Source organism: Anser cygnoides, chromosome 27, assembly GCF_040182565.1.
Source record: "Anser cygnoides isolate HZ-2024a breed goose chromosome 27, Taihu_goose_T2T_genome, whole genome shotgun sequence".
Lineage (NCBI taxonomy): Eukaryota > Metazoa > Chordata > Aves > Anseriformes > Anatidae > Anser > Anser cygnoides.
The window spans coordinates 3848865-3872947 of record NC_089899.1 but is presented as its reverse complement, the minus strand read 5'-3'; the positions used below and the strand labels follow the sequence as shown (position 1 = coordinate 3872947).

At 42.6% G+C, this 24083-nt stretch overlaps 1 protein-coding gene across 7 annotated transcripts in view; it reads right to left on the bottom strand.

The window, feature by feature from the left end:
• Positions 1 to 24083, bottom strand: part of LOC106045005 (ceramide synthase 4) — a 54603-nt gene that overhangs the window by 5762 nt on the left and 24758 nt on the right. For all 7 annotated transcript variants that reach the window (XM_066983793.1, XM_066983794.1, XM_048077647.2 and 4 more), the window contains 8 exons: positions 12278 to 12395; positions 8852 to 8970; positions 6393 to 6450; positions 5260 to 5310; positions 2059 to 2151; positions 1310 to 1438; positions 923 to 1029; positions 367 to 523 (listed from right to left, as the gene is read on the bottom strand). In XM_066983793.1, coding sequence (XP_066839894.1) covers positions 367 to 523; positions 923 to 1029; positions 1310 to 1438; positions 2059 to 2151; positions 5260 to 5310; positions 6393 to 6450; positions 8852 to 8970; positions 12278 to 12395 — 832 coding nt within the window. The remainder of the gene's footprint in view (positions 1 to 366; positions 524 to 922; positions 1030 to 1309; positions 1439 to 2058; positions 2152 to 5259; positions 5311 to 6392; positions 6451 to 8851; positions 8971 to 12277; positions 12396 to 24083) is intronic.

The following is a 24083-nucleotide window of genomic DNA, read 5'->3' as shown; positions in this document are numbered from 1 at the left end:
CAACACTCTCTGCCTTGATATTTTAGTTTTGTTACAAATGAAGTACTGACCCAAGTGTTGAGATCCTCACTCAGATGTCACTGGCTTTGTTCACAGATATCTCCTATGGAGTCCAATCCACATTTTTTCTTGAATATACTCTTCAGAAGTGAACCCAATCTTATATCAACTCAAAAAAACTTTACTTCTTTTGTCAACTTGCACTAATACTGAGCGACCCTTTAACCTCACTGTTAGGAGATTACATGTATAATTGTACTAGGACAAAAAAGAATCCACCCCAGATAGATTCCCTGTGCTCCCCAGCAGTCTCAGGGGATCCTCCCTCCCCATATGATGTACAGGGGACTACAAACTGATTCATACCGTGCCCTGGAGGATGAACTTGTAGACCATGTGAATAATTAGGCAGGACCAGAAGATATGGAGCAGCTGCAGAGTTATCAGGAGAGCATTCACAAAGTAGTATCCAAAGAAGGGTTGGAATATCTCCATGGAGTAATAGTAGGTGTTATAGAGCACTCTGCAAGAGAGACAGAATTGCATTGGAGAGAGAGCGGCTGTAAGCCCCCAAAAGCTATTGTCACAGAAGTATCACCTCAGTCACTCTCTTCTTATATATGACATGTTAGACAACTCTCCGTTCCCCACTGGAAATGAGCAGAGTAGAGCTGTAAGCTGAAAACTCCTCTGCAGTATATTTCAGGTCCTTGCTATTACACTCTGAACTCCAAGGAAGACCACCCTTGTTTAGCCCAAGGCAGGTACAACAGCCATGTGGCAATGCAGCCTATGCAGAACGCAGGGACATGAGCTCAAGAATTTAAAAGCAAAGGCTGCAGTAAAAGATTCAGCCCACAGCTGAATTATCCTGCCTCTGAGAAGACAGTTTTTTCATTTCCCTTGACTGCAGCAAACTCACGTGTAGGGGAAAATGATCAGGCGGCTGATGAGGAAAACAGCTGAGAAGATCATAAAGAGGCTGTCACAAGTTTTCTTCCACTTCATGTAATTGAATATCTTAGTTGGCTGGAAGGAGAAAGAACAATAAAACAAAGCAGGCCAAGATAGTGCATCTGCATATGCTCCAAGACGCTAACGAGCCAGATACGATACAATCCACATGCAGGTATTCATGTCTCCTCCTGGCTCTCTGTAGGGCACCCTAAGCTGCGTGAGGAGATCATCAATATGTTCAGTGAAACCCCACAATGATTGTCCCTCATTGTGCTAGATCAAAAGACAGCACTTGGCTAAAGATCATCACTGCCAACTAGGCCTTGCCAGGCACTTAAATTGTGGAGCTCACCTCTAGGAAGCAATCAGAAGCATCATGAATCACCATCACCAGTGTCCCAATGCGGATGTAATTGGCACAATATGAGAAACTGATCAGGAAGATGGTTGCAGCATGATGGACTATCTGTTCCTTGAAGTCCTGATGAGAAAGGGGACAGCAGAAAAGAAAATACATTGCACTTTCTGTTCTAGTTAGAGCATGCTGGTAGCTAAAAAATCTGTCTACTCAATGAGGCAAGAAATCTTCCACTGTAAAGTTTTACCCACATTAATCTTTAACAAAATGCATGCCAAAATGTAGGCAATCAAGAAACCCAGGAATTATGAGTTTATGGTGTAAACAGAGGATCTCGAGCAAAGAACACTCTGCTCTCTACCAGAAATGGTCCAGTGTTAGTGCAAATCGTAAGACAGAACCATAAGAGCTGATGATTCAGTACAGACAATCATAAAAAGAGCTTCCTTTCGGTCACAAAGCAATGCCCATACTCACCTCCGCTCCAGCAGAGGAATTTCTGCTTGGGGGACTGAACATTTTGAATTAGTTTGCTCCTTTCCATGTCAAGGATTGTGTTCTCCACCTCCCAGAGGAGACGGAAGACAGTGACTGGTAATGGAAATTCCTGGGAACAAGCAAGGACGAGTCCCCTGAAACCTCAGACCAGCACTATACACACTATACAACCTTGGAGAACACTCTCCTGAGTGTTAACCTTGGATCCTGTTTGTGCTTCATTCTTCCCAGGGGTTGTCACTCACCTTCCTCTTCACATCACAGGGCAAGGTGAAGACCAGAGACCAGTAGAAGGAGAGCTCCAGCATGTAGTACCAAAACAGAGAGGGTTGGAGAGGCTGCAACAGCAAGAAAGAGACAGTGGTATACCCATCAGATAAAGTAAAGAAAGGGCTGGAAACGAAAACTCCTACCTATACAAAAACAAAAAACAAACAAACAAAAAAAATCAGATAAACCAAAATGACAAGATCTGGTTCCTGCAGCTTCATGGGGTAAATCCTCAACTGAACAGTCCAGTCACTTACCAAACATCATCTGTGCTGAGGTAAAAGCAAATAGCAGGGGAAACTCCACTTTGCCATACCATGTGAAACATTTAAAGAACTAGGGGAAAGATTCTGAATATTTTCAGGTGTTCTGGGCAAATTCTTGAGCAGTCACAGTAGAGCTTTAAAAACTTGATGTACTGTTTCACCGTGGTGATATAGATTAGTACCTGAATAAATCATTCCATTTATTAGCACTCAGGGGGAGATGCTTCAGACATCTTGGACTCTAACATGTATTTTTTAGTCTAATCAAACTAACAGGGGAAAGTACAATCTGAGTGTGAACAGTAGTCTGTGCTGTTCTGGCTAATTTTTCTGGGGTTTTACAGCTGGAAAACTAAAAGCTTAGACCCACTCAGCAAGACACATGCTAACTAACAAGTAATTTTTCTGTTGTGGCACTAGATGGCATCTTTAAGCCAGAACCTATCTGATTAAAAAAAATTACTATGACTACAGGGGCTTTGCAACAAGCATTTCCAAAGAATCTTGGAGTATGGTGCTCCCAAGTACCGATTTATTCAGGTTTCCTCTACCCAAAGTGCTGATTTCTGTCCTTAGAAGATAGATTTTAGTTTGTTTTTCTTTGATGCACCAGTGATTAGCCATAAGAGGAAGCATGGCTGGATGCACTGGTGCTACCAGAGGGGATATTAACATCCCGCAGGCTAGTATGTGCTATTAATGCTCTGGGGGTTATCGAAATGATCCTCTGGATCTGAAGGGATTTTTTTTTTGTTTTTTTCCAAAGATAGATTAGATTACCGATGTTTCTTTTACCCTTGTCTGTAGCATAGGACATGGTTTGTTTGGTAGAAATTGTATTTAATATATTCTTTGTTCCTGCTACGCCACAGGTATGTTCTTGACCGTTCCTGCTCTTTTCCAGTGGGATGTTACCAGCTCTGGTTTTGGCCTTTTCTGTTTGCTACAGGTATAGAAAAGTGTTCTGTTACAATGGCTTAGATTTCTCTGGAAAATACATGTAATGCAAATGCACAAAACAGGAAATAAGGACCCAAGAGATCCTCTCAGCCTTACATTCCTGTTCAAACACCACCTGTTTGTATGAATCATAGTGAAAAACTGTGCATTACATTTACAGCTTTGCAAATCTTGATGCACAATCCGAGGGTCTTGTTCTAACTTCGACTACCAGACCAAAAAGCCCTAAAGCACAGGTAGTTTTCACTTTGTCATGCTACTGTGATCAAGTTGTATCTCAGCCTCTTCTTCAATTAATGAAAGACTAATTCCCCCCCTCTGCCCCCCCCGGAAATTCTAGTACTGTAAAATCCTGTGCGTAGGAGATCCATGTATGATACTAGTAGAAACGGCTATTCTGCTAGAAACGCTTACCAGGCTTTTGGATTGGTAAGGGCAAATAATCACAGAATCATCACAGAATCACAGAACAGCTTGGGTCGGAAGGGACCTTAAAGATCACCTAGCTCCAACCCCCCTGCCATAGGCAGGGATGCCACCCTCTAGATCAGGTTGCCCAGGGCCTCGTCCAACCTGGCCTTGAACACCTCCAGGGATGGGACATCCACAACCTCTCTGGGCAACCTGTTCCAGTGCCTCACCACCCTCTGAGGGAGGAATTTCCTCCTAACCTTTAATCTGTATCTACCCTCTTTTAGTTTAATATCATTACGCCTTGTCCTATCATTACAATCCCTGACAAAGAGTCCCTCCTCAGCTTTCCTGTAGGCCCTCTTTCAGTACTGAAAGGTTGCAGTGAGGTCACCCCGGGGGCTTCTCTTCTCCAGGCTGAACAGCCACAGCTCTCTCAGCCTTTCTTCATAGGAGAGGTGCTCCAGCCCCTTGATCATCTTCGTGGCCCTTCTCTGGACCCATTCTAACAGATACACATCCTTTTTGTGCTGGGCACCCCAGACCTGGATGCAGCACTCCAGGTGGGGCCTCACAAGGGCAGAGCAGACGGGGACAATCACCTCCCTCTACCTGCTGGTCACTCCTCCGTTGATGCAGCCCAGTGAAAATTGTCCACTCTTAGAGCAGGAATGAAATGGTACCCAGGATTTTCATCAATTTATTCATAATGCTAATTAAGCCTGTAGAAGGCAGCTGTTCTAACAGGATAAGGAATCTTTTCCAAAGCTGAAATCAGATCTTTCACTTTAATGACATTTATCTCTTTGTAACATGTTATATAGGAAGGCTGCTGCTATACACAAGTCATAAAAACCTAAGGGGGAAAAGTAGAGCAGGTGATGGGTCCTGTGCTCAGTGTGTGAAGCCCCATTCTACGAAGACAGGCTGAGGGAGTTTGGGTTGTTCAGCCTGGAGAAGAGAAAGCTCAGGGGAGACCTTATAGAGGCCTTCCAGTACCTAAAGGGGGCTGCAGGAAAGCTGCAGAGGCAGCTGGGTAAAAAGTACTTCGCTTTTTGTTGTTGCCCTTGTTCCTTGATGACCTAGGAGCATATTTTGTGCCTAGCTGGCAATTTTCTTAGAGGTTATTCTGGAGTGTATCACTCAGAGAACGTCCTCTGCTCTACAGGCTTTCCACTGAAGTCTTCGCTTCTCCCTCTTGGACAAAATGTCCTACTCTAGCCTCAGTCTCCTCTATAAACTAAACTTGGAGCATCCCTATTTTTCAGTTTCTTTGCTCTCCTGGTCAGAAGGCTCGCTTTCCCTTTACTACTGTAGAGTCGTCTTCTGCCGTATTGACTCCTCCTCTATTGTGTGTAGAGTAAACAAAATATTAAGATGTTCTCTGTTGATAGGGGCCTGGTTTTGAATTCTTATGGCTTATCAATATGAATTTCAATCGGTGCCCTCTCTTTTGTCCCTAAAGTAATCTGATTTTGAAAAGATATCTAAAGAGAATACATGATTTATTACAGCAATTTTCACTCCTGGATGACTCACCTGTTGTGGGTATCCTGTCCAGCACTCTCTATGGTCCCAAAACCAAGGCTTCTGGAAAGAAAATGCAACATGAATGGGAAGATCCCAGAGGAATTCTTCTCTTATCAACCACCTGACTCCTGTAGCTTGTTACTACTACAGATTTGTTGTGTTTTACTGGAAACAGAAATAGAATATAACCTTTTATTTTGATGTAAAGAATCAAAAAGCATTACAGGTGGGATTTAGATACCACTCCACTGCTAGCTCATCCTGGAATCTGCAGACTCATAGAGTAACTTAAATTTTCCCTTAAAAGTTGCTAAGTTCAATACGTCTTCAGTCGTTACAAAAACAAGCAGGTGCAAGTATAGTCTGTGCCTCCTGTCTTGGGATCTGCAGATTTTCCATTATTTACCACATCAGAAGGTCTCAGTGTAGAATATTTTCGCAAAGCCCACCCAAGGAATTGGATTCAGCAAAAGAGCCAGGGTAACCTCTAAAATACAACCAGAGGATGACAGGTGCCCCTTGTCCCAGCTTAGTGACCACAGGTCTGGATTAGAGCATATGGTACACCTCTTCTGCCTCAGATTCAAACCCATATCATTCAAGCCTCAATCTTCTTCTGTTGAGGCTGTTCCATTTGTATCAAGAGAAATCATTATTTATCAAATCAGAGAAAAGGCAGAGGCATTAACCTCACCCTCTCACATCTTGGGTAAAGAAGAGAAAACACGTACATAAAATTACTAAAACGTAGACCATGCTCCAAAAGAAGCCTAAGCATTTTACCTTAAACAAGTATTATATACAACACACAAACAGGCCCTGCAGCTCCTGTCTCAGATAAATGTTTTACCTCCCATGTCACAGAAATGTATTTTTACAACTGCTGACAGTGTCTCACAATCCTAATTGTCTACTGCTTTTGCAGAGGAAGAGCAAAACTCTTGGTTTTGAGTTGGGGTTCTTAAAATAAGCATGGTTCAATATATTTATGTTCTCAAAAGATTGTGTGCTGTGCAGAGGACAAAGACATGATGGGAAAACCTCTGAAAGAAAGTTTGAACGCACGGGTTTGGCAACAAAATCTGCCATTCCTGCAGGCACTCCCTGGGGAGAACAGCAGGTGGCACTGTTTGCATACTCACGTCGTACAGGACAGCAAGTCCAGTGAAGAAAGAAATGACGTAAAATGTAAACCTCCAGCTACAAACAAAGAAGGTATGTTAGTATCCCATCAGCCACAAAGCTCCAGTTCTGTGTATCAATCACTTTTGTTCAAAGAATGACACTACTAAATCAAAGAAAAACATCAATATGCTCAAAGTTTGTCCAGATCATAACAGGAACATTTTTTTTTGCATGCTGGTACATTCAACAGATTCCATGAAGAGCAATTCTTCTGCTTTAGATGATAGAAACTATGAGAATATCGCTGAATAAAATCACCCAGATAATCATCCCAACTCTTCACAGTACCAGTAGAGGCATGTGTAAAAGTCATAAACAGTGCCAACTTCCCTCATAGGCTTTTGGAGATCAGGCATGCTAAATTCATTATCATGTAAAGCAATTGATTACTGTCATGTTTTGTCTCAGTCAGAGCTGCTAATGATTTATCCACATTAAATCCACACAGAAGTACTTATAAAATATGTCTGCTGTGTTTACTGGACAGAGACACACTGTACTGAATATATACACACATTAGGAAAATAGGAATTTTATCCCAACAGAATAAATGAGTTATAATAGATTAAAGACAGGAAATCTTCAAAGAAATAAAACTGCCTACAACAACCCCTAAATTGGGTTAATAAACCCCAAAATCTCCATAACAAATCAGAAGATACAACATTTTTAGAGAGAAACTCAATCTGTTAGTGAAACAAACCCCAGGAGCTTCAAGAAAGACATAATCAGTGAGAGCAGAAGTTCTGTTTGTTTTGTTTTCTCCATTAGGTTTTTTAGGCAGGATTTTTGAATTAGAGGTTGAATATTAAATGGACAACGAGGTGATTAGCTCAGAAGTGATGTCTACCCTATAGATACACACTTCTAGTCAGATGAATGACACTGTAGGTATTTTCTTCCTTCATGTGGCCTTCCTGGATGAACCTACTTCCTTACAAGCATAGCAGAGCAGCCACTCATAAGTAAGGCATTTCAACTGAGATCAGGAGAATCCTCCTTCTCTGTGGAAAGCTGAGACAAAACTAACATTTCTAAGAAGGGCCAATTTCTGAATTTTTACCAAAAGACTCTTGACATTCCTCTGAATGTAATTCTGTACTATGGGTTAATTTCTACTTCCACCAAACCCCAACATTCAGGAACTGCTCTGACTGTTGTGTGGAAACAGTTGCTGGGTGATGGTCTACCATGTGATGGGCTAGAGTATAAGCTCTCAGATCTTAAGGTCTGTAAAGACCTCAGGCTGAGATTTTAAAACACTGCCCCAGCATGAGGACCTAGTGGAGCCCCCACAAGGGATCTGGGAATTACAGACTCAGGTAACTATCTGGGACCTGCTCACAAGGGTATGGACATTAGTGTAGAACATTAGTTTCTTGAAGAGCTTTGCAGACTTTGATTTCTTGGTGTAAAATGACCCTGAAGATGACTCATTTGGCTTCCTGCAAGGAGGTAATCCCAGCCCAGAAAGATTGCCTAGGCACGGGAACAAGGATTGACAGCCACAGAGCTACAAGAGCTGCACAGCTCAGTTGTACAACAGGCTGTCATGTCTCAGGTCACCGTGGCCTCCAAGTGTAGCACTGAACAAATAGGCGTGTGTCCAGATGAAGTCTATCAGGGTTATTGCTCTGCAATATCTGTGGAAAGCTCAGTCAAGATTAACATTTACAGAAGTGGCTGACGTGAGATTTTTTTTTTTTCTTTAATCTGCAGAAGTTAAAGTACCCAAAAAGTGAGGAACCTAATGATGATCCGCTTTTGCCAGACCTCCTTGTGCCTCCATACAAAGAGGATTTCCACATAGCTGTTTCCAAGTTTTGCTCCCAGGAAAAGATTTCACATAGGCTTTTCTGCCATTATAAAAGGGTTCTGTTCTGTGACTTTCAGGGAAGCTGAAGTCAACTGACAGCAGAATATAGTCTAGACCAGTGTCTGTGACTTTCGAAAGCAATACAAAGGAGAACAGTTGCAAAAAATACGTAGCAGAAAGAATCAGCTCACAGAGAAGCAAAGAGAGAAACAGAGAGGCAATGGTAGGCTATTTTGGAGGCATGGAAGCAGCAGCAAAGCAGCAGGAAGCAGTAGGAAGCAAAACAATAGGGAGTTTTTCAGATAGGATAGTGTTCTGAAGCAGAGCATCAGTCTTACAAAGTCAGAAACTGGTGCCCTATAAGGATTTAGGTGAGATAGCAGTAAAAGGAGTCTCGGGAGTGAAAACAAAGCGGAAAAGCAAGGAATGATTCAGTAATAGAGAAGCAGCAGCAGAGCCAGAGAAGAATCAGGTAGGGCAGGGAAGACTCAGGATGCTCTCCGTGGAGGAGTGCAGGGCAGGCTGGGAGGCAGCAAACTGCCCGCTGAGCTCAGTGCCAGTGAAAGGCCCCTGCAGCTCATGGCTTCTGCTCCTGCTCACCAGGCCTCGCAGAACTTCTTGGATAGGCTCGGTCGGTCGGTGTTCCTCCGGCGCCGGAACCACCTCTCCACCTTTCTCACTGGCAGGTCGCATTGTTTGGCTAAACTGATCAGCTCACTCTGGAAAACAGGTGAGGAAGCAGGGTTCAGATTCAGGTTTGAAAGTCATAACGGACACACGGCCATCTGGTCTGAGCCACCACAGAACCCCAATGGAGATTCCCAGCAAGCCCAAATCTGTTCAAGTTATGGCACCTTTCAGAAAGCTGTCCATTGCTACTATAGAGATTTCAGATAACAGAACACCTTTCATTTCCCCTTGTAAGCAACTGGTTATTAATACTAAATGTTAAATCTTTATGTTTTATTTTTTTTTATGTAATCATCTCTGGTTTCAACTTTCAAACTCTGGTCCGTTCTCACAGGTGTTTCTTGTTCAATCACTTCGCTCAGCCATAAGGGACTGAGTCCCTTAAATCTGTCACTCCAAGAAAGTTTTACTGCAGCTTAAATAATTTTTGAAGTTCTACACTGAATCTTGTCATGCCTTTCAGCATCCTGATGCAATATCAGGGAATAACCTGACCAATGTCATGAGCAGAGGCAACACCATTTTCCTACCAGATATTCTCCTGTTGTGGTAAACCTGTAGGGATAATTTTTCAATAGGTTACTCAGAGAAATACTGCAATTACCTTCCTTCTTGTCCTTAGGCTCTTAAAGAGTTTGGAGTGTGACACGGAAGAAGTCATCATGTTTTATATTCCTTTCTGAAGTGTCATCAAGGATAATCTTATTTTTTAAGTAAAGCAATAGGTTTTCATGGAATGTGTTTACCTTAATGTTATCATGTGACAGTGATTTACATACTTTGAGAGTGCTGTGAAAAAATGTGCCCAGTAGTCATTTTCAGATATACTCCTTTCTATTTTTACTTAGTGACTTTTGTTCTTGTGGTGGAGTCAAGTGGAGACATTGATTTATATTCTCCAACTGCTCCGTAATGCGGTATTCCTCCCAAGGAGATGGCTGCTGAGAAGAGCAAAATCACATCTTGTAAAAGCTGAATCATAAGCAGGAGTCTGAGCGCTCACAGGAGAGGGGGGAAGCTGAAAGACTGAGATGCAACCAGTGAATTGAGTCAGTAAGACATCAGCCAGCTGCACAATTCTTTCTCCATGTCAGAAAGTCAGAATGATGTCAGAAGTCTCACAGTCAGCATTCACTCTGATATCCTACATTCTCTAGGATAAAAGTGCAGACTTCTGCTCCTTCAGTGCAATGTAAGTGCAGGGACAGCTGTGTGGAAAGCCTGCTTACAAAGGTAGGCCTTGAGTTAGATCGCTGCAATGGGAGTAGTTCTCTTGAGAAACTTGTAGATTTCTCAGACAGGCAAGAGGAAGATCAGGGACCATGGCAAGTGTTCTGAGAACATTCCTTCCGACTGCTAGGGAAAAGGGCTGGCTGCACAACCAAGATGAATGCCTTCGTTTTTATTTCAGCCTCTATTCTTTTATTTTTAAGCAGGTACTGAGTGTCCCAGAGCTCTACGTGCCCCACTGCAGTATGAAACATGCTGCACCAGCTTCATCAAGGCAGTTACTTGTTTGTACTAGGACTGGAACCCCTTCTCATGTCTCTGGTAGTGGCTAATAGCTTTTGCTTCAAGGCCAAGAAAGCCTGCAAAAAGGCACTGAAAAGAAATGTGATTGCACTGGGCTTATGTGGCAAGGTTTTGGTAGTTGGGGGGCTGCAGTGGTGGCCTCTGTGAGCAGAGCCCAGCAGCTGCCACAGGTCAGATCAGAGCCAGCTCCAGTTGGCTCCAAAAGGGAACCACTGCTGGCCAGAGCTGAGCCATGAGCAATGCTGGTTGTGCCTCTGGAACAGCACATTGCAGAAAGGGGAAAAAAACAACTCTGCCACAGCAGTTGGGAGAGAGGAGTGAGCGACTGAAACAACCCTGCATACACCAAGGTCAGTGAAGGACGCCAGGAGGTGACCCAGGCACGCAGCAGCAGTTCCCCTGCAGCCTGTGGAGAGGCCCCTGGTGGAGCAGGCCGTCCCCCTGCAGCCCATGGGTCCCACACGGAGCAGATCTCCACGCTGCAGCCCGTGGAGGAGCCCCCGGTGGAGCAGGTGGATGTGGCCTGGAGGAGGCTGCGGCCCATGGAGAGCCCCTGCAGGAGCAGGCCCCGGGCCGGAGCTGCAGCCCGTGGAGAGGAGCCCACGCAGGAGGAGGGGGTCTGGGGGGAGCTGCCGCCTGTGGGGGACGCATGTTGGAGCAGTTTGCTCCTGGGGGATGGCCCCTGTGGTACGGAGCCATGTGGGAGCAGTTCTTGAAGAGCTGCTGCCTGTGGGAAGCCCACACAGGATCAGTTTGATAAGGACGGCATGCTGTGGGAGGGATCCTATGCTGGAGCAGGGGCAGAGAGTGGCTGTGAAGGAACGGCAGAGATGGAAGTGTTACAGACTGACCACCTCCTTGTTCCCCTCTCCCCCTGTTTCTCTCCCTCTGTTGAGCCTGTTTTGCCTGAGATGGTGGTTGGTGAGTGATCTCCCTCTCCCTGTCCTTACCTCAGCTCTTGAGCCCTTTTCCATCACAGTTTCTCCCCCTGTTCTTTTGAGGAGGGGGAGTGAGAAATTGGTGGGGTGGAGTTTAGCCAGCCATCAGTGTGGAATCACCACAGTGATTCGCTTACTTACCACAGTGGTTACATCCAGGGTCTCTACTGACAAGGCTAAATCCAAGTACAGCTTGACTATACACTATCCTTCCAATGCTTTTTCCCTCAGCAGCAGCCATTGTAACTGAATTATAATGCCAAGATGTTCAAGATCTCTTTTTCTCTCTCAAGGGAAAACTACCTACCATTTGTGTTTGCAGTTTTCTGATGCTCCTTACTTTGTCTCTAATGACAGACAGGATTTTAGTTGGCTTCCTGAAAGGCCAATCTCAAACTTGTGGATTGCACAGCAACAGAACGACCTGCCTCCCTGAACTAAGAGAATCATGCAATCCACATGGGCTAAGCTGCAAGGACTAGCAACAAGGGAAGTCATTTCAAAGGAGTTGATGTGATAGTGATTTGCTAATATATGAAAAGAAGGCAAGCGAGCAAACAGGAGTTGTCATTATTTCCTTTGGGAGAGGAGTTTCCTGTCCAAACAAGTCTGAGATTTAATTTTTTGGAGTGTTATCTGTGGAAAGCTGTTATTCCCACATGTTCAGAAGCGGAGCTGATGGCTGATGGCATTTGCAGGAAGATCCCCGTGCCTGGCCGGTGTCAGGTGGCCAGTGCTACAGAGGTTCCTGCTGCTTTGTTGAGCTTCCGAGTGGCATCACCAAACTTCAAGATTCCAAATGTGATATTATTTAGGTAAAGATACAAGGGCTAAATCTAGAGGAAAGCAAAGAAGAAAGACTCACCTCTTTAGGGATCTTGCAGTGCATACTGTAGAATGTTTCCAGTATGGGGTTGGGCTGAGCTTTTGGTCTCTGCTTGTCCCTCACACCCAGTTTGGCACCAAGGGGCAGGGCTATGGCTCTGCAAGAGAAAAAATAAAGGTTCAGCCCAAAATAGAACAGTGATTTCTGATACTGCAGCACAATAATACATAGTGTAGTACATAACAATTGTGTCTCACAGTTACCGCACAAAATTTTGGGTCTAAGCACAAGTATTGTCTCAAGCAGGTAAAGAAAATAAAGAAACTGAGTAAAAAAAGTTACAGTAGAAACAGTGGGGCTTCTATGCTACAGGCCTGAGCTCAGTGTTGTAATACACAACACTGAATGAGGTTGGAAATGCTACATGCTGCTTTGTCAGCTTTCAAATCTACTGTGCTTGGGCGTCCCAGATTATGGCATGAAGCCCAGGCTTGTAGAGACAGCCGTCATACCTGCTGTTGGTCTTTGGCTTGCTTGTACCTTATGCAGAGTACCGCTATGATGACAAGGCCTAAACACTGTTTAGTTTTGATGTTAAACATAGAGGGCACCCATGTGAACTACAGACTTGGCTCAGGATCAAGAGGATCAATAAATACCCTGATGAAACAGGAGGCCCCTTGGTCTTTACTGGAAGAACTTTCCTCAGTTTCTCCTAAAGCATGCCAGTGGGAACATAGGGACACAACAACTAGAAACATAACCACAAGGCACAGTTGCTTATGCTAGCTGTGCACCTTTAGCCTTTCATGGTGAAACAACGTAAAGAAAAATATCTGCATAAATAGAAAAAAGTTTCAAAGGAGTAGCAAGACTAGGCATAGAATCGCTGTGCTCAACAACTAAACTTCTCCACGACAAACCCTCTTCTCCTCCTTGACCATAGGAAATAGCTTCATAAATGGTGTGAAGTAAGGTACCACATGAACACTGCACAAACAGGAAACTTGGCAAATCAAAGTTGCAAAAAAGGCCCAGTTTAACTGCCTGCTCCTTGCATTTCTGGAGAATTAGCTGTTTCTTATAAGTCACTACCTTTTACACACTTCCACTGGCATGCAATTAATCTCATTAGCCAAAAAGAGCGGAGTGTTTGCCTAGAACGTTTCAGCACTGTTCACAGATTTCTTTTTTTTTTTTTTCCATGGGAGCAAAAAAGTTGTGGAAGCTACTTCACTAGGTAGGTGTTTAAAGGTGTTTTACTTAAAAATAGTATGTGGTATGTTTATAACTGTGATTATGTGGTATGGTTGCCTGTGGTCTCTTCTAGCCATATTGTCACTCCATACGTCCATGTGCTTAGGGACTATTCTAGATCAAGTATCCTACCAGAGGTTTCTTTTGACTTTTGTCTTCATTTAACAAACGAGTTTCAGAAGCAATTTTCTGAAGAGATTACCTACCTAAGGAATTTTGCAACTTCTATTATATTAAGGCATAAAACACAGAATGGTTGTACATTTAGCTCCCTCATGTAACAGCTGATTTCAACCATCCTTTTCCATGGCCAGCTCCATATCCCAGTTGTTCTTTTCCATCCTCTCTGGGAAATTCCTTTGGCATCACTGCCTGAAGGACCATTTAAAGATGTACCAAGACCACTGAAAAAGATGTATTTCTACCATAAGAGGGGGGGCAGTGGTTAAGCCTGATTGCTAGCTACTTTCTAACTACTACAAGACAGACAGCTATCACAAAAGCTCTGTGTAAACTCTCATTAGTTTCAGTGAAACTCAGCAGCATCCTGGCATTGCTGCAACAGTTAACAGTGATATTAGACCAGCCAGTCCTGTGCTAAGAACAATGACAAAGTGTTTGTAAGATATCCATAACTATAAAGAAATGGAGAAAACATTTGCCTTAAGGTCTGCACTAGGTCTTGGTTCTTAAGAGGTTCCTTGAAGTGGGCCTGATCTTTCTTTTTTAAAGGTAAGTCATTTGATACAAGCTCCTCTGAAGATGAAGATGTAATCAATTTTTGCTGTTTAAGAAGAACCTTACAGCAACTTCTTATCAGTCCACATCGGAAACTGGTCTAAAATTTTCCAAGTACCTTAAAGGGAATGTTCCTGCCAGGTGTCAGGGCAGCTTGCCAACAAGTTTGGTTCTTTTTTAAAAAAAAACTATTTAAACTATCCTGCACGACTCCTTAATTTAGTTTAATCCTTTTCTCTTTCTTTCCTGTTGGTTTGTTATGGTCATGGTATAAAATCTCACTGTAACAGAAACAAGCCAGTTGCAGCTGATGAGGACAGAGTGTGATTAACCAGAGCTACAATTACTTTGTTATTGAGGTTTTGAGTTTAACCATGAATTATAGGACCAATCCTACTTTTATGAACATCATTGGGAAATCAAACCCTGAAATTCCTCCTAAGGGAAGTTTGTACATGTTGGATGTATGCTCTGACTCACTTTTCAGTTGAATCTTGTTCCAAACTCAAAGAGGATGATGTTTGTACTGATTTCAACATCACAGATTCATCATCTCAGTTGCAGAGATGGTCTCATCATGGAAGCTTATCAGCTCTCTGGAATATGGAAGCAGAAAGCCTGAGGACTAAATTGTACAGCTTTCCAAAGCTAGGTAAGGCAAGACACAGTCTGTGAGATGTCTTTTATCTCAAACCTATTTCTTCTTCAGAAAGGTTCAGGTGAAGATAGCCTCTCTAACTTCAAGGTTTACAAGGGAAATTTCACAGTAAGGCATTCAATTCAGTAATCACCAATGAACAAGCTATTTTGTGCAAAACCTGCTGAAGCTGAAATCAAATGGATTAATCACGGAGGGGCCTAAGTCCACACTCCCTCACCTTGCAAGACTGGGCTATGCCCCTTTGCAGAGGCTTTCAAAGCTAGTATGAGACACAAGAAATAATTTAGCATTTGTGAGTTTATTTTCCACAAAGGTAATTGAATTTATAAGGGTGTCACTCTGCAAATATCTTCTAGTACCAAGAAAAGGAGAACCAGTGACTGCAGAAACCAAAACTTCTACTCTTTTAACTGCACCATCTCTTGAAGACCCTACTTTCCATTGGCAAAGTGTTATCTCTGTGCTCCTGCAATATTGTCGACATTTTCGTGGTTACAAGAGGATGCTGTCAAGAACCTGTCAAAGCTATGTTACACGAAACAGTCAGCACCAAATACATGCCTAAAGCACCTAAGAGGAAGTTGTTTTCAGATGCTTCTTGATTACTGATCAATAACAAAAATCTCTGTGGAAAATGAATTGCAGAAAAATACATTTCAAAATAAAACACTTGGGTCTTCTCTTCCACCTTTCTTCTGGTTCTGCAGTTTCAGCAGTTCAACAGTATTCCTTTCTTTTAATGCACAAAGCATAGCTCATATACTATCGCAACCCTCCTAAAAAAAAAGACCTACTCATTCTGACTAAACCAGGAGTATGTTTAAAATAACTTAAAATAGTCCTTTATGATTTTTTTTGTGTTAATAATCCTGATTTACAGCCCTGCTCCCATGAGAGGTAGTAGCCACGGAGAAATGCACCAGTTTACAACAGGCACTTTCTTTTGTACGTAAATAGAAATTATCAATCATCTACTTACTTGGGAGAATTAATATTCAATGGGCTACAGTCTTTTGCCTTTCTTCGGCAATATGCTCTGCTACATCTGAATGAACAGGGTCCTCGAGATTTCTTGGGCACTGGAGAATTCTGTTCTGGTATTTTGGAACATTTGCCCTAAGTTTTTCAGGTTTATACCATCCCACTTGGAGAAAAATACTTAAATATTAATTGAGCCAGAGAGGTAAAAAATTCCAGGTAACTTCCATCTACTTTACTAAACAAATACACCATAATTTAATTAAAATAGTTAATTTGTAAAAGTCTTACAATAACAGCTAATTAATACAAAAATATATACAGATAGGAATCAAAGTTATACTGTTATTTTTGTGTATCTGTTAATAACATATTTCATTTGTGAGTAAGACTGTTTATGATCTCTTCATTTATTCCCTAGCATTTGATCCTCTGTAAATTAATGTGTTGGTCCTAAGCGTTCTTGACAAGATTTAGGCCAGCAAAACTTGGCCTAAATTACTAAGGAGCTTGAGAAGCTTGTTCTTAACTTCCACTATTGCACAACAGGGTAGAGGCAATTGTTTTTTTAATTTTTTTTATTTTGCTCTATCATGTGCATCAGCAGGGAAGCTCCCTTTTTCAAATGCAAACTGGATGCCAAATCCTCCTCTTCCCACCCTGAGGCTTTGTTGAAAAGCAGGAATCTCACAAGGAAAGACTCAGGAAGTGAACTATTTCAGCTCTCTCTGCAGCAAGATGGTTAAAGCTAATGTCAAATCACCAACACAGAGAAGTTCACTGTGCCTTTTAAGCAGCTCAGCTTACGTTCTAAGAGGCTGCAATTAATATGTTGTCCCATGAGGTTACCAAGGAAAGAAGCACAGAAAATGGGCAGATTTATGGATTTTGCCACCAGAAGGAACCAATAGGATAACTGAAGCAAGAAGATTAGTCCGTGCCATTAACAATCTGGCCTTAAATTGTCTCAGTGCAGCTTGATTCCTACATAAACCAGGTCCCAGGCTGAGACAACACTTCTTGCATTATACCTGTAATTTCTGAGATAAAGTGAATCTTTCAGGATACCCAAGCTAGAGACTTCCTTGAGGCTTCGTGCATGCCTCCTTCCTGGTTGAACTTCAGCTTCCCTTTCCATTTGCCGGGCTTGTCTGCATTTCACTGCAACTATCAGCTGCAAATCTCCTAAGACTTCATTTTGAGCCCAGCCAGGGGAGATGTCTAGTAACAAACTCAGCTGCAGCTCACTGCAGTTCAGCAGCTGCTGCCCAAACAGGCATAGAAATTCTAGGGCAAATGTTAGAGTGGGAGGGAACAAACTTCTCTCTGAACAAAAAGCAAAATCTCACGTGGCTTGTTCTAACAGCTCTTACTGAAGAAGCTCAGGACACAGTGTTTTGTTTCCCCTGCTCTGCCCACAGTAACCTGATACGTTATCTGTAGGCTATTGTCTGTGGGTAGTACATATTCCGATTGTTTGTCTCCGTGTATAAAAATATCTCAGTGTCAATGCAGGAATCACAGACACTACAGGTCAGAGAACATAAGCCAGCCTGCTATTAAAAGAGCCTCTTTATTGAATCATTTTTGAAGGGGCAAGCTCAGAGCAACAGCTTAACTGCAAAAGCAATTCGTTGTAGTCACTACATACCCTGCATCAGAAGGGCCCAAAGGCTCTTCACCCCTGTAAAGCAATATACTAACACACTTACAGATTTTCTAGGAATAAACTTGCCTAACAATCTGGTAGAGCAAGAAACAGAGCAAGTTATTACCATACAAAATATAAAAGGAACAACACAACTGTCTCGGCTGAACAGTTCAGCAGAACCCTGGAGACAGAGATGAAGCCATGGACTCACGCAGATGAGGAACTACCAAGAAATTTGTAAGGTCCTCTTGAGGCAGGGCCTGATCCTTGAGGGCAATGACACTCACCAGCCCTTAAACCTCACAGCAGGCATGAGAAGTGCCTGTTGCTGGAGACAGATGCCACTGGAACAAGTCCTTGAGAATGACCACAGGCAGAGGGAAAAACCAGGAACTATCCTCACAGACCTACACGGACAGCAGGCGCAGGAACAATCACCCTCATGGTTCAGGGCATGCAAAAGGGTGATGTGATCTCTATGGGTGGTCTTCTGGAGTTAGAAACAAACAAAGCAAAACAATGGCCAGGTTACAAGGAAAACTCTCTGGTGCTCCTTAGGGGATTCAGTGGAACAAGGTCACACCAGGTGACCGCAGGGAGCACCACCTTTTAGGCACCCCTGATGTCCACCCTATGGCTAAAAACAGTACCACAAGGATATGTGCTGTCATTGCTCCGTTGTAGCTGCTCAGCAGAGTCCTTAGGCTAGCCAGTAGTCACCTACCACTTCAAAAGCCGAGGAGGAGAAAGCCATGCAAGCTAATTTCATAAAGGAGCGTTGAAAATAGCCTAGGCTAGACAGGATTGGCATTAGTTTCCGGGGATGTCCTTCTAACCAGGCCAGAGTGTACAAGTGTCGATTCACATGTGGAGCACTCACGGCAGAGCACTGCTATCTCCCACATACTTTCTAAAAGCAAGAAGTACCTAAGGCCTTTGTGCTCGTTTGTCTCAATTCTGGTAAAATGCAAGGAAGTTTTGGTCAGATTTGTGTATTTACCTTTGGAAATCAAACAGACTCAAATCACTGGACCACAGGAATTATATATGCAGTCCTAATTCTATAGCTTTCAGAGTACCTTTCCCTGCACTTCTTCACTATATAGGACTGGAACCAAACCATAAAGTTATTGCTGTGGGGGCTCCCCTCCCTCATATCTGTTGAATTATACAAGCTGCAGCTACAGCTAGGATGAGACAGGCAGCAGCTGAATGAGCTACTGTGTCTTGGAGAGTGAATGTGCCTTTAAACAAGGCATCAAACAGTACTTTGTTGCACCATTTATCTTGAATTCTGCACAATCTGGATAAATTATTATTAGTTTCTTAGCATCGCTGTAACTTTTTGCTACAAGGAGACTGAAATTCATCAGTGTTTTTGAATCTGTGTCACAGGATCTGTGAAAGGGAAGACAGAAGCTGCTTTTCATCTTGAAGAGAGATTATTCTTTTTACTGGTTTTCTCTCTCACTTGTCCCATTCATGCTGCCAAGCACTGGTAACAGCAGTGGTGACAGACATCTATTGTCCCCAGCAGCAGCCAAGAAGTTCTGAAAAACAAGTCTACATCAGCTGAATTCTCCACCAGATGAAGAATGAGCAGGATGCAAACAAATTCACCACTTGAGGAGCTAGACTGGTACTCTACAAGCCAGTTTCACCCAGCAGCAACGTGGACCAGGGTCATCTATATTCCCAAGTGCCCATGGGCTAATTCTGAGAGCTAGTGGAAATCTGAAGCTCTGTACCTTTACACTCTGATATAAAGCTTACATTGTACTCATCTCGATTGTACCTGAGTGCGTGTTAGTAGACATTTAAATAAATTGCATCATTATTTTTTTTAAAAGATTGGAGTAGTTGTTTTCCATAAGGTTTTATTCCAGATAATAAGAATTACTTTGTTGTAGCAATAAAGTCAGTTGCATGGTTTGCCTTTGAAGGCAAATGGATTGGGAAATTTTGAGTGGACGTTTCTGCAGAAATTCACGCTACAATCTGCAAGCATAAGCTATCTCCATAAAATACTTCTGTCCTTACTGTAAATGCATTTATAGTGAGGTTGTCAAAGCTGAAGAAGTTGGATGTCTTACGAAGCCAAAACTGATCAGAAGTAAATCAGAAAGCTACCTCAGAAGGTAACCTTTCATTGAAAACCAAAAGTTTCCAACCTTTATGGCTGAAGAAAATTGCTTGAAAAGATGGCTCAACAGGACACCGGAAGTTCAGAAACCAGAACTTCACTTCCCCAAACCCCTACACTGGGGCTCACTGCTGATCGTGGGGGAGTAGCAAATCTGACCTAATTACTGATCTGGACTTCTTCATTATGCTGCACTCCCTGGTGTCCAGGGCAGATGGAGCATGAGCTTATGGGAAGATTTGAAAGGAAACCTCTATAGCAGTGTGGCTTCAGCCAGGGAAACCACTGCAGCCAACAAAAATGAAGATGTCATTTCTGATTGACTGCAAACCAGTTTTCTGAAATCCACTAGGTAGGATTTAATTGGCAGTTCACCATCTGGCAAGATGGATGAAAACTAAACCACAAGACTGTGAACTGGCAGATCTTTGTTACAGTCTTTTGTGCTTTAAACATCATTTACCTTTCCATTAACCTCACATGTCAGCTTACACAACATTAGATTCATCCTGTGTCAACCTGTGGTTAACATATACAAAGGAACAAAAATATTTTGTTTGAATTGAGGGAAATGATAAGAGAATGTAGATATTAGAATAGGATCTCAGAGCAGCAGCCTGAAGGAAATCTGAAGATGACCTGAGTTAAGTGCTGCACATCTCTAAATACTATCACATTCATAAACTTTTTTTTTTTTTAATTAAAAAATATCTCAATTCTTCATATCTACTGCCTTCAGAGATGCTGGAATGCCAGAATCCCATGTTCTAACTAATCTGAGCGATAATACACATCACTTAACACTTTACTCTGGATCCTGAAGGTAAAGAAGCAGGAAGATCACTTGTGAGAATTTCTCTAGCTGGTTAAGCAGAATCAATCTATGAGAGCGTCTCCTAACCCCCAGTGATGAAATGGACTCAGCAAAGGAACGCTTGGCGTTCAGAAGGACACAATTTGCTCTGCTGGTACTGTTCCCATGACAAAGTTGGGGCAGAAGCACAGTGGCAGCCTAACAGAGGATAATCAAGGCACAGAGAGCTCCATAACTGAAGCTGCCTTTTTTTCATTTTTGCAACTTCAAATAATTTAATTAAAACTGAATTATCTCTGGCTCCTATTCAATGGCTTACAGTACACCACTTCCATCCTTGAATGGATAGAAGAGAGAAAGGTGTTATAACCTGGACTACAGCAACCTTGAATTTGCTGATCTTAATACAGGGCTGAGGAGAATCAGTAGGCACAGTACAAAATGAGTGAAGGCACCAGACAGTATCACGTACACCTTTGACGATAATGCAAGGCTCTATGTGAAGGTAGCGGGGACAGGCTGTGGATGCAACAAGCTAACTTTCAGCTGCTGATTTTTAGCAGGTTTGACTCTCCCTCACTGCATTAAGAACAGCAAAAAGTTAACACTGCCACCCATTTCCCCTCTCACTTATTTCAGAACTGAATGCAAAAAAAATAAAATCAATCTCTCCATGACTGAAGACATTTCTTCACAGCCCATGCAGCTCAGAGGAAGCAGAATACACAAGTGCATCTGAAGGTTTGACAGAATCACTTGACAAATCCAAGAGAGTCTTTTCTGAAGTGCTCTTCTACATGCTACCAAACGTTTGAAGGACCAGTTACTAGGGGAACAGCCCAGAAGTTCTCCATTTTGGCTCTTGTCATTGCATCTCCTTCCAAAGCAACAGTGTTTGGCAACACGCTCATTCTCCTCCCCAAAACATCCTTACCTACAATGCTCACTTCCCACTAGCAAAGTTGTTCTGCAAACAGACAGTGAAATCTATTATAAGCACCTTTAAAAACATCAATGTTGTTTATAGAGCTGTATTTAAATGAGTACTGAATTATTACCAATGCTATATAGTCCAGGATTAAACTGATATAAGAGTATCACAGTATGTATATATATATATGCAAACACACACATATATATACATATATACAGTACAGATAATTTATTTAAGCTGATTGTAGCTAACCTGGACTAGAATCTATGGTTCTATTTACTAAAGATTTTAAAAGTATAAAAACAAATAATTATCTGAGTCTTCTATTTTGTGTTGGTGACAACTAAAGATTCATGAGTTTCCTCAGGTTTTTCTTCAGACAGAATGCTTTGATTTTATTTTGACATGTATTTTGTAATGACTGTTATTTGTGTAACACCTGAAAGCAAGCCAAGTCCTTCAGAAACACATATGAATCATGGATGGGTTCAGAGACTGCAATCCAAGTAGAAATGCAGAAATGAATGGACAGAAAAAAACAATTTAGATTGAGGACTTCTAACACCAATGACACCTACTGTGGGTTTGAACAGAACTCCATACAATTCAGAGCCTGTTTTAGACCCTAGCTTCCTTCACAAAAGTGTTTCACAGGCTAGAGTTTCAGGCTCTGTACTTGTGCCTGAAAATTGGTGTTTCAGCTATTTCAGCTCAAAGAATCTAGAACCACTTCGGGGTATGTAAGGTTTGAGATCTCTTTTATCATTTTCTCCTATTAAAAACCTTTTCTACATTTACTGGAACAGTTCTTTCCTCATACAAGATGTAATTAAAATGCCATCATCCCCCCTAAAGGAAGCATATCAAGACGGTTCTTATGGAAACTTTACTTTCATAAGCTGCAAATTCATTAGCTATTTCCCAGACAGTTAAGAAATGAGTGACTGAGACAGCTCTAGAGTGTACCCATGAGGAGGTAATGACCCCCTGAAACACAGACTGTGCATCTAAGACCCTGGTCTTAATGCAACTTCAGGAAAATCACAAGTGATGTCAGGACGCCACAGTCTAAGTATGGGATACCGACTCAAAACTGGACACAGTACAGAGATATACTCTAAACAGTGCCAAGCTGAGGGGGAAAAAACCTCAAAAATTGCTGTCCAAACTCCTTCTAATACGGCCCAAGATGCAGTTTGCCTTATTTGCAACAAGAGTGTCTCCAGGCGGACACTGAACCTGGTACCTTGAAAACCCTCCTCTGCACACAGTCTTCTCACAAATAAAATCGTCCTGTACTGCAATTTGGAAACTACTGGGATTCAAATTTACTGACAATGACTTTCAGTTCCCAAAAATCACAGGTCAAGTCCAAAATCAGGACTATTAAAATGTACGTACATTTTGTTTATCAACTTTCTCCTTTATTAGCCAGAGAGCACTTCAGTTTCCTTATTTTCTTAACAACATGGACAAGAAACACTACAATAAAAGCTGTGATTTCTTCATAACCGCAAAACTCCAAGAAATTGACTTTGATGGAAAAAAGTCCATCATTTGAAAGAAGTCCCATTTTGGGGGTTGGACCTGATGATCTCATCTCATCACGAGCACATCTCTTGAGGTCCCTTCCAACCCCTACAATTCTGTAATTCTGTGAAGTCTCAAACACTATAGAACTTGTCTCTTGTCTCTAAACTGGAGACATTGACTTGATGGATGGACCACTCACAGGGTAAGGAATTGGCTGGATGGTCACACCCAAAGAGTTGCAGTCAACAGCTCAACACCCAAAAGGAGATCAATGATGAGTGGTGTTCCTCAGGGGTCGGTATTGGGACTGGTGCTGTTTAACATCTTTGTTGGGGATATGGACAGTGCGATGAAGTGCACCCTCAGCAAGTTTGCCATGACACCAAGCTGCGTGGTGTGGTTGACACACTGGAGGGAAGGAATGCCATTCAGGGGGACCTGGACAGCCTTGAGAGGTGGGCCTCTGAGAGCCTCATGAGGTTCAACAAGGCCAAATGCAAGGTCCTGCATCTGGGTCGGGACAATCCCAAGCACAAGTATGGGTATGCAAGTGTTTAAACTCAGGCACCAGATACAGGTGCAGGACATTCCTCATACTCATAAGCACAATCTGGAACTATCAGAGGAAGGGGTTCTCAACTTCCAGGTCCTCTCTTTTGTCAGGACAGAACTACCGACCTCCCCCAGCATCTGCTTCAATATTGTGGCAAAGACTAGGAGTGTGCACTCTGCTCTCATCAGCACCAAATGCCCCCTATTTTTCCAACTTACCCAGAGCAAACTAGCTCACAGAGGAGTTGCTTCACAGAAGTGTGAGTTGTTTCTTTTCCCCTAGGGCTGCACCCACAATCTCCTTAGCTCTCCCAGGCCCCACCCAACTACTGCATAGCCTCTTCCCACAGCCACCACCTAATGCACAGAGCAACTGGTTGTCGGACGCTGCTGTCTCAGTTTTTCCAAGTTCAGCCAGCAGGTGCCAAGGAGAGGAAAAAACATGCTCAGTGTAGCAGGGTCTTTCCCAGGTTTAATCTCCAAAATAAGAAGATGGCACCATTAAAAACTGCCAAGCATGGTGTCTAATGCAGTTGGTGAATCAGGGTTTGCAGAACCTTCTCTGAACTTCTTGTCTTTGTATT